Source organism: Nycticebus coucang, chromosome 10, assembly GCF_027406575.1.
Source record: "Nycticebus coucang isolate mNycCou1 chromosome 10, mNycCou1.pri, whole genome shotgun sequence".
NCBI lineage: Eukaryota > Metazoa > Chordata > Mammalia > Primates > Lorisidae > Nycticebus > Nycticebus coucang.
The window spans coordinates 81220266-81239731 of record NC_069789.1 but is presented as its reverse complement, the minus strand read 5'-3'; the positions used below and the strand labels follow the sequence as shown (position 1 = coordinate 81239731).

Below are 19466 nucleotides of genomic sequence, written 5' to 3'. Positions count from 1 at the left end.
GTGAGCCTCAGTTTTCCTTGGATGATGAAAATTTTTCGTGGAAATAGTTTAAACCCGAAAATGTATTTATACTGAACTGGGCTGCTCATTAGAATCTTTGTGAGTCATTTAAAAAATATGTCTTTCTTCTCCCTACTACTGACATCCCCAGAGAAATAGCTAAATAGTAATGTGCTTGCTGGTATGGAGTGGGGATGGAGTGTGTTTATTTGTAGGCTGATTTTCATGGTGTAAATATTTCCACCATAGCCAATTTCAGGCTACTAAGATGAGAACACTCAGTATGGAATTGGGAAAAGATGTGCAGTTGCAGGGCGTTATATAGAATTTCCACTATAAAGATCTAATAAATGTGTATAGCCTCAAAAGATCTGAAGATAGCAAAGTTTAGTAAGATAATTAGGAAGTGATAGATCTCGAGTATTTACCTTTACCTTTGCTTTTCATCTAATTGTTAATTTATGTAATTTAATTTTTAATAATGACTATTTAACAGGTAGTTGCCAACGTTTCTGAAAATTTAACAGTTGCCTCTCATGAGCTGATAAGAAGTGACTCTCTACCACAACACTGGGGCTCTGAGATATTTATTTATTCAACCAGCTAAGTAATTTCAGTACAAGTAACCTGCCAGCCAGTTATTTTTCTAAACACAGATCTGATCTTAAGGCCCAAGAAAGCATTCCACAGTCAGTCTGAACATTTCTTTTCCAGCTTCATTTCAAATCATATCAATTCTTTTACATCCTCTATATATTACTTATGGTAGTTAATAGATTACTTGTAGCTTCTGAAACACTTTCACCTTCCTATCCCCATCCCTTCTCATTATCTTCCTTCAGCCTTGAATGATCTTATGTCATCTGCCTGACTTGTGCAATACTATTTATTTAATCCTTCTAGAAATAACTCAAATGCTACTCTCTCGTTTTTTCCTACTTTTAGAAACATTCTCATTCTCTTTGATGTTCTCATAGCGCTTTGTGTGTACTTCATTTTGAGTTCAGATTTATCATCAATAACATGTCCTTTGTACTCACTAGATTATGAATTTCTGAAAGGTGCCTTTGAATACTGTACTTCCCTGTAAAATGATTGATAAACATTTGCATTTTTTAATAGGAAGGGTTATGAATGATGCATGCTATATCTTTTGTTTTCTATATCTTTGAGAATGTGACCAGAATTTAAACTTTTTTGAATTAGATGTTGTGTGTCTTTTTTTCCAAATGATTCAGAACCTTATTAACAGTTATGTACCTATATCCTGCACTTAGAGAATACCTATAACATCATGATGACTCTGGAACTTACCACAGAAGAATTTCATTAGCGAATATATGAAGCACTTAAGAGCAAAAAATATTAAGTTGTATAACTGCATTTGTAAATCATTATTCTGAGTTAGTGGGTTTTATAGTGTTCAGCTTAAAGCCAAAAGTCACTTTCTGGTGTTCCCAGGGTAAATTCCAATTAGGCCTTTGTATCAGAAACATCCTCTAAAAGAAACAAAAATATCATGCTTTGCTTTGCGATTTAAGAGAAATTTGATTTTATATATATCCTTAGGGGTAAATTTCTCATCAGTCTGTCTTCTAGCATTTATATCCAGACTCAGAATTATCTGATTACTTTCACCAAAGTATTGATAAAAGCTAAGTGCGTGAAGGAAATTTGCTCTAAAGTAAAAATAATCCAAGAATTTCTTGAAGCAAACACAGCACATTCCTCTTTGGTAGTTTTTCAAGATTTTTTTTCCCCCCATATTTTAGGCTAAGCTGCCACCTAATGGCAAAAATTAAAATGACATCTTTTCTAACAGTCAAACTGTTTTTGCAGTCATTTGGATTTTTATGTATTCACCATAAACACCAAGTGCACATTTGTACAAATATTACATATTCAATAAATGATGATTACTTTGGCTCTCAGGGGAATCATATTTATTATTTAACCTTTGTTAGACTGATCCTCCTAAGATTTGTTTAAAGACTTACTTTCTTTTGGAGCTCTATAAAGAATCTGGTTTTTAATTTGTTTTGCTTAAAAAAGAATTTTATTTATACATAGTAATTTTCTCTTATCCCCTTCCCTTTCTTCAGAACGAGGTCACTCAGACACCGTGGTGTTCTTTTACCTGTGGATTATCTTCTGTGTCATCAGTTCCTGCTATACCCTCATTTGGGATCTGAAAATGGACTGGGGTCTGTTTGATAGGAATGCTGGAGAAAACACGTTCCTCCGGGAAGAGATTGTATACCCACAAAAAGTATGTACAAAGACTGTTTTTACTTACTAAAAAGAAAAAAAACTTAGATGTGCCACTAGAATCCTCTTGTAGTATACATGCCTAATCTCTGATTATATTAATCTGATATGATTAGAAAAATAATTACCAAAATGTATCACAAAAATGTATTAAATGTTTACTGTATGCTAGGCACTATAGGAAATACAAAGTAAAATTCTGGTTCTCATAAAAGGCCATAAACTACTAACAGATACAGATACATAAACAAATGGCAATTTAATATGATAAAGACTAGACTAGAAGAATAATTGAACTGTAGTTTGAATTTTTTTTTTTTTTTTTTGAGACAGAGTGTCACTCTGTTGCCCCAGGTTAGAGTGCAGTGATGTCATAGTTCACAGCAACCTGAAACTCTTGGGCTCAAGTGATCCTTTTGCCTCAGCCTGCTGAGTAGCTGAGACTACAGGTGCCCTCCACAATGCCTGGCTAATTTTTTTAGTTTTAGCTGAGACAAGGTCTCATTCTTGCTTAGGCTGATATCAAACTCATGAGCTCTGGCAATCCACACACCTCAGCCTCCCAGAGTGCTAGTATTACAGGCGTGAGCCACCACACCCAGCCTGATTTTTTTTTTTTAGCTTGGAATTCCTTCCATCTGAAACGTCTCTTTTCTCCTTTGTCTGTTTTGTAAATACCTTTACTCCTTTTTAAAAGTTAATTTAATTGTTACTGCCTCTAAGAAGCCTTTCTGTATGTTTCCTAGCATTAGCTATCCGTCCTAATCCTCTTTTACTCTATATAAATTTCCCTTATATAGCAGTTATCAGGTAGTGTTCTATAATATCTGTTCAGATGTTCATTCCCTCACTATGTTTACAGAACAAATGAATGAACACTTGATTAAATAAAAATTGTCATGAAAGCACAGAGGACAGGGAGTGCCTGACTCTACTTGAGTGTCAAGAAGGTTTCTTTCATTTGTTTCAACCAGTATTTGTTAAAAATCAAGTTTTTTTAAGGTTGTGTCAAAGTACCCTACTGTACACCTATATTGCTCTGTCTCCCTCTTTCTGTGCCTCTCTTCATTTGGTCAATATTCCTTTTACCCACCCCCTCTCCTTTCTCTATTTTTCTTTTTTTTTCCTTATCACTCGGTCCTCCTTTCTTTCATCCCTTTTTTGCTCTTCAACCTTCTCACCCTTCTGATCCTGTAACCCTTAGTCCACAGGCACGAGAACTTAAAGAGTAAGAGGAAGTGAAAGGAAAATTAGGGCAAGGAAACAGATAAAAGAAATCACTCATGAGGAAGAATCAGCAGAAAACTCCAGGCAACATGAAGAACCAGTCCAGAACAACCCCGCCAAGGGACCATGAGGTAGCTACTGCAGAGGATTCCACCTATAAAGAAATGTTAGGAATGACAGAAAGGGAATTTAGAATACACATGTTGAAAACAATGAAAGAAATGATGGAAACAATGAAGGAAACTGCTAATAAAGTGGAAAATAATCAAAAGGAAATCCAAAAACAGAATCAAATCAGAGATGAACGATATGAAGAATATAAAAAGGATGTAGCAGAGCTGAAGGAACTGAAACAGTCAATTAGGGAACTTAAAGATGCAATGGAAAGTATCAGCAACAGGTTAGACCATGCAGAACAAAGAATTTCAGAGGTAGAAGACAAAGTTCTTGAGATAACTCAGATAGTAAAAGAGGCAGAAAAGAAGAGAGAGAAAGCAGAACGTTCACTGTCAGAATTATGGGACTTTATGAAGCGTTCCAACATACGAGTTATAGGAATTCCAGAAGGGGAAGAAGAATGCCCCAGAGGAATGGAAGCCATACTAGAGAATATTATAAAAGAAAATTTCCCAAACATCACCAAAGATTCTGACACACTGCTTTCAGAGGGATATCAGACCCAAGGTCGCCTCAACTCTAACCGAGCTTCTCCAAGACACATTGTGATGAACCTGTCCAAAGTCAAGACAAAAGAAAAGATTCTGCAAGCTGCCAGGAGTAAGTGCCAGTTGACCTACAGGGGCAAATCCATCAGAGTGACCGCAGACTTCTCTAATGAAACTTTCCAAGCAAGAAGACAATGGTCATCTACCCTTAATCTACTTAAACAGAACAATTTCCAGCCCAGAATTCTGTACCCTGCCAAGCTAAGCTTAAAAATTGATGGAGAAATCAAATCGTTTACGGATATACAAACATTGAGGAAATTCGCCACAACAAGACCAGCTCTACAGGAAATACTTCAACCTGTTCTGCACACTGACCACCACAATGGATCAGCAGCAAAGTAAGAACTCAGAAATTAAAGGACAGAACCTAACCTCTACACTGATGCAAAAGATAAAACTAAGCAATGGACTCTCACAAAATAAGACGAATAGAATACTACCACACTTATCAATTATCTCAATAAATGTTAATGGCTTGAATTCCCCACTGAAGAGACATAGATTGGCTGACTGGATTAAAAAACACAAGCCATCGATTTGCTGTCTGCAAGAAACACACCTGGCTTCAAAAGACAAATTAAAGCTTCAAGTCAAGGGTTGGAAGGCAATTTTTCAGGCAAATGGAATTCAGAAGAAAAGAGGAGTTGCGATCTTATTTTCAGATACATGTGGATTTAAAGCAACTAAAGCCAAAAAAGGCAAAGATGGTCACTTTATATTGGTCAAGGGAAAAACACAAAAAGAAGACATTTCAATTCTAAGTATTTATGCACCCAATTTAAATGCTCCCAGATTCTTGAAACAGACCTTACTCAGTCTGAGCAATATGATATCTGATAATACCATCATAACAGGGGACTTTAACACTCCTCTTACAGAGCTGGTCAGATCCTCTAAACAGAAATTAAACAAAGATATAAGAGATTTAAATGAGACCCTAGAACAACTGTGCTTGATAGACGCATATAGAACACTCCACCCCAAAGATAAAGAATATACATTCTTCTCATCACCCCATGGAACATTCTCCAAAATTGATCATATCCTGGGACACAAAACAAATATCAACAGAATCAAAAGAATTGAAATTTTACCTTGTATCTTCTCAGACCATAAGGCACTAAAGGTGGAACTCAACTCTAACAAAAATGCTCGACCCCACCCAAAGGCATGGAAATTAACAATCTTCTGTTGAATAACAGATGGGTGAAGGAAGAAATAAAACAGGAAATCATTAACTTCCTTGAGCATAACAACAATGAAGACACAAGTTACCAAAACCTGTGGGATACTGCAAAAGCAGTTTTGAGAGGAAAATTCATCGCTTTAGATGCCTGCATTCGAAAAACAGAAAGAGAGCACATCAACAATTTCACAAGAGATCTTATGGAATTGGAAAAAGAAGAACAATCTAAGCCTAAACTCAGTAGAAGAAAAGAAATATCCAAAATCAAATCAGAGATCAATGAAATTGAAAACAAAAGAATCATTCAGAAAATTAATGAAACAAGGAGTTGGTTTTTTGAAAAAATAAATAAAATAGATAAACCATTGGCCAGACTAACGAGGAATAGAAAAGTAAAATCTCTAGTAACCTCAATCAGAAATGATAAAGGGGAAATAACAACTGATCCCACAGAGATACAAGAGATCATCTCTGAATACCATCAGAAACTCTATGCCCAGAAATTTGACAATGTGAAGGAAATGGATAAATATTTGGAATCACACCCTCTCCCTAGACTCAGCGAGGAAGAAATAGAGCTCCTGAACAGACCAATTTCAAGCACTGAGATCAAAGAAACAATAAAAAATCTTCCAACCAAAAAATGCCCTTGTCCGGATGGCTTCACTCCAGAATTCTATCAAACCTTCAAGGAAGAGCTTATTCCTGTACTGCAGAAATTATTCCAAAACATTGAGGAAGAAGGAATCTTCCCCAACACATTCTATGAAGCAAACATCACCCTGATACCAAAACCAGGAAAAGACCCAAACAAAAAGGAGAATTTCAGACCAATCTCACTCATGAATATAGATGCAAAAATTCTCAACAAAATCCTAGCCAATAGATTACAGCTTTTCACCAAAAAAGTCATTCATCATGATCAAGTAGGCTTCATCCCAGGGATGCAAGGCTGGTTTAACATACGCAAGTCTATAAACATTATCCACCATATTAACAGAGGCAAAAATAAAGATCACATGATCCTCTCAATAGATGCAGAAAAAGCATTTGATAAAATCCAGCATCCTTTTCTAATTAGAACACTGAAGAGTATAGGCATAGGTGGCACATTTCTAAAACTGATTGAAGCTATCTATGACAAACCCACAGCCAATATTTTTCTGAATGGAATAAAGCTGAAAGCTTTTCCTCTTAGAACTGGAACCAGACAAGGTTGTCCTCTGTCACCTTTACTGTTCAACTTAGTGCTGGAAGTTCTAGCCAATACAATTAGGCAAGACAAGGAAATAAAGGGAATCCAAATGGGAGCAGAGGAGGTCAAACTCTCCCTCTTTGCTGACAACATGATCTTATACTTAGAGAACCCCAAAGACTCAACCACAAGACTCCTAGAAGTCATCAAAAAATACAGTAATGTTTCAGGATATAAAATCAATGTCCACAAGTCAGTAGCCTTTGTATACACCAATAACAGTCAAGATGAGAAGCTAATTAAGGACACAACTCCCTTCAGCATAGTCTCAAAGAAAATGAAATACCTAGGAATATACCTAATGAGGGAGGTGAAGGACCTCTATAAAGAAAACTATGAAATCCTCAGAAAGGAAATAGCAGAGGATATTAACAAATGGAAGAACATACCATGCTCATGGACGGGAAGAATCAACATTGTTAAAATGTCTATACTTCCCAAAGCAATCTACCTATTCAATGCCATTCCTATCAAAATACCAACATCGTACTTTCAAGATTTGGATAAAATGATTCTGCGTTTTGTATGGAACCGGAAAAAAACCCGTATCGCTAAGGCAGTTCTTAGTAATAAAAATAAAGCTGGGGGCATCAGCATACCAGATTTTAGTCTGTACTACAAAGCCATAGTGCTCAAGACAGCATGGTACTGGCACAAAAACAGAGACATAGACACTTGGAATCGAATTGAACACCAAGAAATGAAACTAACATCTTACAACCACCTAATCTTTGATAAACCAAACAAGAACATACCTTGGGGGAAAGACTCCCTATTCAATAAATGGTGTTGGGAGAACTGGATGTCTACATGTAAAAGACTGAAACTGGACCCACACCTTTCCCCACTCACAAAAATTGATTCAAGATGGATAAAGGACTTAAATTTAAGGCATGAAACCATAAAAATCCTCAAAGAAAGCATAGGAAAAACACTGGAAGATATTGGCCTGGGGAAAGACTTCATGAAGAAGACTGCCATGGAATTGCAACAACAACAAAAATAAACAAATGGGACTTCATTAAACTGAAAAGCTTCTGTACAGCTAAGGAGACAATAACCAAAGCAAAGAGACAACCCACACAATGGGAAAGGATATTTGCATATTTTCAATCAGACAAAAGCTTGATAACTAAGATCTTTAGAGAACTCAAATTAATCCACATGAAAAAAGCCAAGAATCCCATATATCAATGGGCAAGAGACATGAATAGAACTTTCTCTAAAGACGACAGACGAATGGCTAACAAACACATGAAAAAATGTTCATCATCTCTATATATTAGAGAAATGCAAATCAAAACAACCCTGAGATATCATCTAACCCCAGTGAGAATGGCCCACATCACAAAATCTCAAAACTGCAGATGCTGGCGTGGATGTGGAGAGCAGGGAACACTTTTACACTGCTGGTGGGACTGCAAACTAGTACAACCTTTCTGGAAGGAAGTATGGAGAAACCTCAAAGCACTCAAGCTAGACCTCCCATTTGATCCTGCAATCCCATTACTGGGCATCTACCCATCGGAAAAAAATCCTTTTATCATAAGGACACTTGTACTAGACTGTTTATTGCAGCTCAATTTACAATCGTCAAAATGTGGAAACAGCCTAAATGCCCACCAACCCAGGAATGGATTAACAAGCTGTGGTATATGTATACCATGGAATACTATTCAGCCATTAAAAAAAATGGAGACTTTACATCCTTCGTATTAACCTGGATGGACGTGGAAGACATTATTCTTAGTAAAGCATCACAAGAATGGAGAAGCATGAATCCTATGTACTCAATTTTCATATGAGGACAATTAATGACAATTAAGGTTATGAGGGGGGAAAAGCAGAAAGAGGGACGGAGGGAGGGGAGTTGGGCCTTGGTGTGTGTCACACTTTATGGGGGCAAGACATGATTACAAGAGGGACTTTACCTAACAATTGCTATCAGTGTAACCTGGCTTATTGTACCCTCAATGAATCCCCAACAATGAAAAAAAAAAAAATAGCCGGGTGTTGTGGCAGGCGCCTGTAGTCCCAGCTACTTGGGAGGTGGAGGCAGGAGAATCGCTTGAGCCCAGGAGTTGAAGGTTGCTGTGAGCTACCTACCCAGGGCAACAGCTTGAGGTTCTGTCTCAAAAATAAATAAAATAAAATAAATTTTAAAAATAAAATAAAAATAAATAAAAAAAATCAAGTGCTAATTCAATCTGAAAATACAGAGAATTCTTCAGGAATTATCTTATGATTTTATCTAAGATAAAAAAGTCAGAAAACCAAAGGTATCTTTGCTCAGATGTTTTATTAAAGGATAAATATCATGATTGGACCTTGACAGAAATTAAACAATGAACTGGGAATCCTGACATGTGAATTCTAATCCCAATTTTTTCACTAATTAGCTTTATAACTTTAGCCAACCAGGCTATACAGTGGATTCTCCGTTATAAGGTAAGGGTGTTAGACTGGGTAAGGGTGTTATCTCTTTTATCTTTTTTGTCTTAGTCCTAAAATTCTGTGATGAGAGGGAAATATAGATTGAGTAACTAAATTTTATACTGGCTCAGCACCCATGGCTCAGTGGTTAGGGCACCAGCCACATACACTGGGGCTGGTGGGTTTTAACCTGGCTCAGGCCTGCTAAACAACAATGACAACTACAATAAAAAATAGCCAGTCATTGTGGTTGGTGCCTGTACTTGGTAGGCTGAGGCAAGAGAATCACTTAAGCCCAAGAGTTTGAGGGATCTGTGAACTGTGACACCATGGCACTCTACCAAAGTTTCAATATTCAGTTGGTGAGTAGGGAGGGCTCTTTTCAAATGTGAGGACTGAAAATAAGTGATTAAGGAGAGTAAATAGAATGAAGGATATATAGGTTAACTTCAGATGAGCAAATGAAGGGGAAAAGGGGGCATTTGTTGACAATGATCTTCTTTTTTGCCTGAACTATATAGCAATAACCCCACTTGAAAATTAAGACAATATGACATTAGACAGTAAGACATTAGACATATTTTTGTAAATTTATTTTGAAAAGTAAATCAGTAATCAGGGCAGACACAAACTCAAATAAAAATGGCCCTATTGTGGCTCAAGCGGCTAAGGTGCCAGCCACATACACTGAGCTGGCAGGTTCAAATCCAGCGGGGCCCGCCAAACAACAATGACAGCTGCAACCAAAAAATAGACGGGCGTTGTGGCGGGCACCTGTAGTTCCAGCTACTCGGGAGGCTGAGGCAGGAAAATCACTTGAGCCCAGGAGTTAGAGGTAGCTGTGAGCTGTGATGCCATGGCACTCTACCCAGGGTAACAGCTTGAGGCTCTGTCTCAAAAAAATAAAAAAATGGCCCTATTGTGCTCACCAAACGTGTATATTTTATGGCTGCTTATTATTGCTTTTGCTCTACTGTGAGTTAAACATTTGTTTCTTATTATGGTGATGGCTTAGATAAACTGTTTCTTTACATAAATGTTAATCTGTTCCCCCTCATATTGGTTTCTATTAAAACTAGTGAACAGAATCTTTCAAAAAGTTTCTTTGTTGTTACATATTTTCATGATCCTACAAAATGAAGTATGTATTTTCTTACATTATAATTTGCAAATTTATAAAAAAAAAAAAGTTCTGCTGGATCACCACATTCCCCTCAGTTTTAAAAAGTCAAATATCGGAATGAAAATCAAGTTTGAGAAGTATGGAGTCCAGTGGAGCCTCATTAAAAGTTAAGAACACAGCTACATGAACCTTAACATCAGTTATTAAGGATTAACAGTGTATAATACTGAGCACCACACCTCAGGTCAAGAACTATTTTTGTCATCTCTGTATTCAAACTTAACTTTTCTGTGTCTCAAGGTAAGTATGTTCCTCCCAAAAGATGGTCTTATTTTTGGTGACATTACTTGCTATGTCAGTCATTGTGGATAGTTTAAGACTGGCTGTTAAGGCCGAGCTCAGTGGCTCACACCTGTAACCCCAGCACTCTGGGAGGCTGAGGTGGACATGGACTGCCTGAGCTCACAAGTTTGAGACCAGCCTGAGCAAAAGTGAAACCCCTTTTCTAAAAAAACACCTGGGTGTTGTGGTAGGCACCTGTAGTCCCACCTACTCGGGAGGCTGAGGCAAAAGAATTGCTTGAGCCCAAGAGTTTGAGGTTGCTGTGAGCTGTGGCATTATAGCACTGTACTGAGGGTGACAAAGTAAGACTCTATCTCAAAAAAAAAAAAAAAATCACTTCAGCCCAAGAGTTTGAAGTTGCTGTGAGCTATAACAGCACAGCACTCTACTGGGGGCAAGAAAGTGAGACTCTGTCTCAAAATAATAATAATTTAATTTTTTTTAATTTAAAAATTAAAAAAAAACGACTAACCATTAAAGACACATGAAATTGCCAGACTCTGGCTCACACCTGTAATCCTAGCAGTCTGGGAGGCTGAGGCAGGTGGATTTTTTAAGCTCAGAAGATCGAGACAGCCTGAGCAAGAGCAAGACCCTGTCTCTACTAAAAATAGAAAAACTAGCCAGGATCTGTGGTGGGTACCTTAGTCCCAGGTACTTGGGAGGCTAAGGCAAAGAAGATCATTGAGCCCAGGAGTTTGAGATTGCTATGAACTAAGATGCCACAGCACTCTACCCAGGGTGACAGAGTGAGACTCTGTCTCAAAAAAAGAAAAAGAAAAAAAGATGTGAACTTACAATTCTTCACTTAGGCCTAATAAGGTGTAAGCTGTGGATTTATCTAAAAATTGTATTATCACTATATTGGAGGATGGCAGAGGTAATGGGGAAGTATATGAATATGTTAAAAACCTCATCATAATCCTTAAATCATAAATTTAATCAGCAATTATCTAGAATTGAATCATCAAGATATAACAGTATATATAAACTGTTAAATATGGAGGATAAATAGTATAATAGCCACAGATTTTAAAAACATTTGTCTCTAGGGAATGGAAAGAGAAAGGAGTAAGGAGACTACTGGGTTTTTGATAATAGCCTTCTCACAATGACTAGTATTACTTTGTTAAAAAATTTTTGGATAAGGCCAGGTGTGGTGGCTCACTGTCTGGTAATCCTAGCACTCTGGGAGGCCGAGGCTGGTGGATTGCTTGAGCTCACAAGTTTGATACCAGCCTGAGCAAGTGTGAGGCCCCCATCTCTACTAAAAATGAAAAACTGTGGCAAGAGGATTGTGTGAGCCCAAGAGTGTGAGGTTGCTGTGAGCTATGACATTATAGCACTCTACCTAGGGTGACAGAGTTAAGCACTCTGTCTCAAAAAAAAAAAAAAAAAAAATTTTTTTTTTTTTACATAAATAATATGGCTTAATACATAGCAGTTCTATTTTCCAAAAGACTTCAGTCTTTAAATACATGTATTTAAAGAAACAGTTTTGACAGGGCACAATGGTTCAAGCTTATAATCCTAGCCCTGGGAATCTGAGGCAGAACAATTGCTTGAGGCCCAGAGTTTGTGACCAGCCAGAACAAGAGTGAGACCCCATCTCTACAAAAAATAGAAAAATTAGTTGGGCATGGTAGTACACACTTATAGTCCCAGCTACTGGAGGTGCTAGGGCTGGAGGATTGATTGACCCCAGGAGTTCGAGGTTACTGTGAGCTACTCTAGCATGAACAACCGAGCAAGACCCTCTCTCAAATAAATAAAAAAAAAATAGCTAGTTTCTTAGAGATTAATAATGAACAAATCCATGGATTACAGTTCTGGTCTGTTTGCATTTAAGACTTTTTGTATAGCCAAAACTGTACTCCTAAATGGATACTAGTACCTGAAAGTATTAGTTAAGTACTGTCTTCTATGTAAAAATAGAACATTTCTTAAATTCAGTCATGTTTTTTGTGAAAGCCACACTTAATTTTATTTACTGAAGGGGAAGGCAATTAGAGAATAAAAGTACAAATAACGCAGTTAATAAATCTGCTATCCTTTTCTAATAACTAACTATTAAGTTATTAGCATATAATATAATCTCAGTTGATCAAAGATCTTGTCCGGCTTGTTTTTAGAGCCTAGAAGAAAGCCTTGTATACAATATGGGAATGAAATATGTTTGTTAAATGATTATAAAATTCAGTAATTTCTTTTTGAATATTGTACTATTTAAGAAAAAATTAAATTGGTGGAAAGCCTTACTAAAATGTGTACTTCCCTGAAAAATAAAATGTAACTCTTCTTGAACCTGTGCTTATTGGTAGAACATGGGTGAGCCTTCTTACTGATAGATGTGCTTATTTATGATAATCATGATAGGGACTGTACTTAATTTGCTTATTATTTCTCAGGCCTACTACTACTGTGCCATAATAGAGGATGTGATACTGCGCTTTGCTTGGACTATCCAAATCTCTATTACCACTACAAGTTTGATGGCTCATTCCGGGGATATCATTGCTACTGTCCTTGCTCCCCTTGAGGTTTTCCGGTAAGCAAACTACTGAAAAGTTTATCAAAGATTCTTTTTACCTAAAATATACCTACTACTTACAAAGTAGAATTTATTATAACTTATACTTGAAAAGCTTCAATTTTCCAGCTTTTCTCAAACTTCTCATCAGCTTCAGAGCTGGAAACTCCTACTTACAGGACTTAGAGATTGATTCTTGCCAAGTTAAAATGCCTATTGATGATAAATAGGCTTTTTGAAAATTGGGCTCTGCTAGAAGGATAATAAGTGGAAACTGGGAGACAAAAAGGCTTAGAACAGAAATTAAAATTTTTTGAGAATCATTTTTTGCAATTTGGCATTCTGGGCTCTTTAGTCTTACCTTCTCACTGAAAACAATAAAAATGATGAATAAAATGTTTTTCATGTCTCCCTAAAAGCTTTAGCAATCTGACAGGATAGCTCCTAATCTAAGTGAGACTAAAAACCCCAAGATAAACAGAGCACTGAAGCCACTTTTACACTAAAGAAATTTGCCAAACTTGCATTCATTTGTGATTGCCAATTCAAATTTGTCTGTACCTAATAACATAACTAAAAAATTTGTAAAGCAAAGGTTGGCATTACTAGGAAGTAGATGAATTTACAATTTTAGTGCTTCAGTAATAAATAGATAAACAGTAGTTAACCAACAATTTGACCTAATTAATATACATAGAACTCATCTAACAACTATAAAATACACATTGTTAGGCTGAGGCAGAAGGATTCCTTGAACTTAGGAGTTCGAGACCAGCCCGAGCAAGAGTGAGACTCTATCTCTAATAAAAATAGAAAAAGTAGCTGGGTGTTGGGGTGGGCACCTGTAGTTCTAGCTACTCAGGAGGCTGAGGCAGGAGGATCATTTCAGCACAGGAGTTTGAGGTTGCTGTGAGCTAGACTAATGTCATGGCACTCTAGCCTGGGAAACAGAGTTGAGACTCAGTCTCAAAAATAGATAAATAAATACACATTCTTTTAAATGCATATAGAACATTTACCAAAATTAACCCTATACAGGGCCAAAAAGGAAGTCTCAACAAATTTTAGAGGATTAAAATCACAAAAAGATAATTAAAATTTCCCAAATGTTTAGATAGTAAGCAGCACACATTTAATAATCCTTCATCAAAATGAAATTGTAATGTGAATTTTGAAATATTTTGAACAGAATCAAATAGATAAGGTGATAAAAGAAAATGTAAAATGCAGCTAAAACTATGCTTAGAGGGAAATGTATAACCTTAGATGTATGTATCAGAAAAGTTTACAGCTCAGGAAATTAGAAAAATTTAGAAAACAACAAATCAAACCCAGAAGAATGCAGAAGTAAGGAAATGTAAAACAAAAATTAATGGAACAAAAAACAAAGATAGAAAAAATTAACAAAGCCAAAGTTAGTTGTTTTAGAAGACTTATGCTATTGATAAAATGCTTAAGTAAGACCATGTGGAAAAGGACAGAAGGTACAAATTATGACTATTAAAAATCCTCAAGGCATTTTTTATTTTTTTTTAATTTGTATTAAATCATAACTGTATACATTTATGGAATATAATGTGATGATTTGATATACAATGTAGAATGCTTAAATCAAACTGATTAACATAACCATCACATCACTTATTTATTTTTTGTGGTAAGGCATAATTTATAATATACTCTTAGTTGTTTTGAAATGTACCCTTGCGTTGTGCACATTGAGATCCCACCAAATAACCTGCCTCTGCTCACCCTCCCCTTTCCCTTTTGTCCTGTTTGGGGACTGTATTTGTGTTTTATCATTCATATGAATGTGTAAGTAATTATATCTTGGTTTCATAATAGTCTTAAGTACATTGGATACTTTTTTCCCATCTTGAGATACTTTACTAAGAAGAATATGTTCCAGCTCCATCCAGGTAAACATAAAAGATGTAAAGTCTCCATCTTTTTATGGCTGCATAGTATTCCATGCTATGCTATACCACAATTTGTTAATCCATTCATGGGTTGATGGGCATTTTGGCTGCTTCCATGACTAAGCAATTATGAATTGGGCTGCAATAAACATTTTAGTGCAAATGTTTTGGTTATAAAATGATTTTTTTTCCATCTGTACCTAGCAATGGAATTGCAGGATCAAACAGTAGGTCAACTTTTAGTTCCTTGAGAATTCTCCATACTTCTTTCCAAAAAGCCTGTATTAGTTTGCAGTCCCACCAGCAGTGTAGAAGCGTTTCTTTCTTTCCATATCCATGCAGATATAGGCTAATCTTACTGGAGTTAGGTGATATCTCAAAGTGGTTTGGATTTGCACACTTGAAGATATTGGCTTGGGAAAATATTTTATGAGGAGGACCCCCTGGCAATTGAAGCAACACCAGAAATACATTACTGGGATCTGATCAAACTAAAAAGCTTCTATACAGCTAAGGGTACTACAAGTAAAGCAAACAGCCTTTGGAATGGGAGATTTTTGCACAGTATGATTATGACAAAGGTCTGATAACTAGAATCTACAGAGAACTCAAATTAATAACAACACAACAAACAACCCCACCTACTAAAGATGTTTTTTAAAAAGAGAAGGTGACAGTATAAGCAAATTGATGCCAATAGAGTTAAAAATTTAGATAAATGGCCAGGCGCAGTGGCTCATGCCTGTAATCTTAGCACTCTGGGAAGCCGAGGCAGGTGGATTGCTTGAGCTCAAGAGTTCGAGGCCAGCCTGAGCAAGAGCAAAACCCTGTTTCTAAGCATAGCCAGGCATTGTGGCAGTTGCCTGTAGTCCCAGCTACTTAGAAGGCTGAGGCAAGAGGATCACTTGAGACCAAGAGTTTAAGGGTGCTTTGAGCTATGATGCCACAGCACTCTAGCAAGGATGATAAAGTGAGACTCTGTCTCAAAAATTTTTTTTTAGATAAATGAACAAATTCCTCAAGGTATAGTTTACCAAAACCTCTGAAGAAAAATAAAAAATCTGATAGGCTTATATCTATTAAAGAAATTAAATTCATGTTAAAATACTTTCCACAAAGAAAACTCCATGCCAAGAGAATTCTTCTAAATATTTGAGTAAGTAATATTACCAGTTTTACACAAAACTCTTCCAGGGAGAATGAGTAAAAAAATGGACTACTTCCTAATTTGTTTTATGTAGCCAGCATGACTTTTGATATCTAAACTACCATGACATTCCAATAAAGACTAATCTGTCCTATGTACAGAGTTGTAAAAATGCGGAAGAAAATATTAATTAATGCATCCAACAAAATATAGAAAGGATAATACATCACAAATTAGGTTCATTCTAGGAATGTAAGATTTAACATTCAAAATCAATCTATTTAAACTCACCACATTAGCAGAATAAAGGGGGGAAGAAAAATATATAGAAAAGGCCATTGATAAAGATCAATGCTTATTCATGAAAAGAATATTTTCTACAAAATGATCAAGATCATATTTAACATAAAACACTGCAAGCTTTCCCTTGAGAGCCAGAATGAGACAAGTATGTATGCTTTTACCACTTATATTTAGCACCGTACTGCAAGTATAGCTAGTGCAATGAGGAGAAGAAAATACAGAATTGGAAAAGAAAAGCAAAACTATAATTATTATGTTATTATAAACTATAATAATTATATATTATGACCTTTATATATGCAGAAAATTCAGTAGATTTATAATCAATAATTGAATGTCATAGTGTCCCTGTACATGAAGTCAATATAAATATAAATCTGTTTATTAAGTCACAAAAAGAAAATTTTAAAAGCCATATTCATTTTAAGTGGCATCAGAATATATCAGATATAATATACATAGAAACAAATCTAATTGAAGATGTGTACATAGGTGAAAATTGACAAGCTAGTTCTATAATTTATATGGAAACACAAAGGATCAAGAATGACCAAAACTATCCCAAAAAGAACAAAATTAAAAGACTTTCATACTCAGATTTCAAGACTAATTATACAGACACAGTAAGATTCGATATTGGTGAAAGAATGGACACTGGAACCAAACAAGGAGTCCAGAAACAGATCCACACATACGTCAGTGCTGCCTGATTTATGACAAAAGTTGCTACATAATAGTGGAAAAATAGAGACCCTTTAATAAATGATATCGACTCAGTTGGATATCCATAAAGAAAAAAATGAATATTTTTCAAGTTGCAATATAGGAAATCTTTGCATATTGGTGTAATAATTTTTGTTGACTGTTGACAATTTTTTTTCTCAGTCTAGAACTTGTCTTTCAACATCATCCATGGAGACAAATTTTATTGTTTTAAATTTTATTGTGAAAAAAAGTACTGATCTTTTTCTTTATGTTTTCTGCCACTCAACTCCTTTGAGCCACAGGCGCTGCCATATTTTATTTTGACAATCCTTCCCTGTCACTATTTTATAAAATTATCTTATCAATCCTGTAGATTCTATTTTGCTATTCCTGTTTAGGCTGTTAATCCTCCTGGCCTTCTTTGATAGGCCACATGTCTATAAATGTACAACTCCACTTCTGTGGCCTCTTTTTTTTAATTGATGGATAATAGATATACATAGTTTCAGGGTACATGTGATAATTTAATATACTCATATAATTTGTAAAGATTAAATTAGTATATGATCCAAATCAGTGATGGCTATCCATCACTTTAAATATTTGCCTTTTCTTTATGCTAGAACCAAATTCTTCTTTTCTATCTATTCTTTTTGAAACTGAGGCTCTGTCTAGACACTTGGCTAGAGTGTGGTGGTTCACTATAACCTCAAACTCGTGTGCTCAAGCAATCCTCCTGCCTCAGCCTCTGTAGTAGCTGGGACTAGAGGCGCATGCCTTGATGCCCAGCAAATTTTTCTGTTTTTCATAGAGATGGGGTCTTGCTCTTGCTCAGGCTGGTCTTAAATTCATGAACACTAGGAGTCCTCCTACCTTGATCTCCCAGAGTGCTATGATTATAGGCATGAGCCACTGTCCCAGCCTCTTTTCCAGCTATTCTGAAATGTATACAATAGATTTTTATAAACTGTACTCAACCTGACCAATCTAACACTAGTCCTTATTCTATCAAATCATACATTTGTACCTATTAATCAATTTCTCTGTTTCCCCACACCACTCCCATAACCTTTCCAGGCTTTGGTAACCACCAGTCTATTCTTTGTCTTCATGAGATCCAATATTTTAGCTTCCACATATGAATGAGAACATACCACTCTTGTCTTTCTATAGTTAACGTAATGACCTCCAGTTCCATCCATGTTGCTGCAAATGACAGGAAATCATTGTTTTTTATGGATGAATAATATTCCATAGTGTATATAAACCATATTTTCTTTCTTTTCATCCATTGGTGGGTACTTAGGTTAATTTTACATTTTGGCTATTGTAAATAGTGCTGCAATAAACGGGGGTATCTTTTTGATATATTGATTTCCTTTCTTTTTTTTTTTTTTTTTTTTTTTTTGTAGAGACAGAGTCTCACTTTATGGCCCTCGGTAGAGTGCCGTGGCCTCACACAGCTCACAGCAACCTCCAACTCCTGGGCTTAAGCGATTCTCTTGCCTCAGCCTCCCGAGTAGCTGGGACTACAGGCGGCCGCCACAACGCCCGGCTATTTTTTGGTTGCAGTTTGGCCGGGGCCGGGTTTGAACCCACCACCCTCGGTATATGGGGCCGGCGCCCTACCGACTGAGCCACAGGCGCCGCCCTGATTTCCTTTCTTTTGGATATATATACCCAGCAGTAGTAGAACTGCTGAATAATATGGTAGTTCTATTTTTAATTTTTTTTTTTATTATTTTTGCCAATAATATCCAGTACTTTTTATTTAAAAGCCATTGTTTCTTTCAGTGAATTTGAGTGTTACCTTTGCCATAAATACATGTGAGATGGTTGATTTAGACTTTTATTAATTTAGTTCTAATTAAATCTCTTCTCTAAAGTTCTTAGTTTTATAGAAGTTATATTCATTTGCCTGATTATTTGATATTTGTAATGTTATAAACCATATTTTTGCAATTTAATTTTGGACTTTTTACAGGAAAAGGCAATTGATTTATGTACATCAACCTTACCTCCAAAGACTATACTAAATATGCTTACTAATTCTTACAGAATTAATTCAAATAATCATATTCTAATAATTTTTTTCTAAAATCTCTTACATTTTCAAGGTAAACAACACCATATTGTCCGCAAATAATAACTTTATTTCTTCTTTTTCAATTCTTAAAAATTGTGTTTGTTTTTCTTGCTTCATTGCACTGCCTCCAGTATAATGTTGAAAAAAGTGATGTATCAGATACACTTGTTCCTAATTGCATGAATTATTTTCCAATATTTTGTTTTGGAGTATA

The 19466-nt window shown here is 35.9% G+C and overlaps 1 protein-coding gene across 1 annotated transcript in view; it reads left to right on the top strand.

Moving 5' to 3' along the window:
• XPR1 (xenotropic and polytropic retrovirus receptor 1) overlaps positions 1-19466 on the top strand; it is a 269974-nt gene that overhangs the window by 231231 nt on the left and 19277 nt on the right. Inside the window, exons 12-13 of the mRNA XM_053605329.1 lie at positions 2103-2269; positions 12971-13110. Of these exons, the coding sequence (XP_053461304.1) occupies positions 2103-2269; positions 12971-13110 (307 nt within the window). The remainder of the gene's footprint in view (positions 1-2102; positions 2270-12970; positions 13111-19466) is intronic.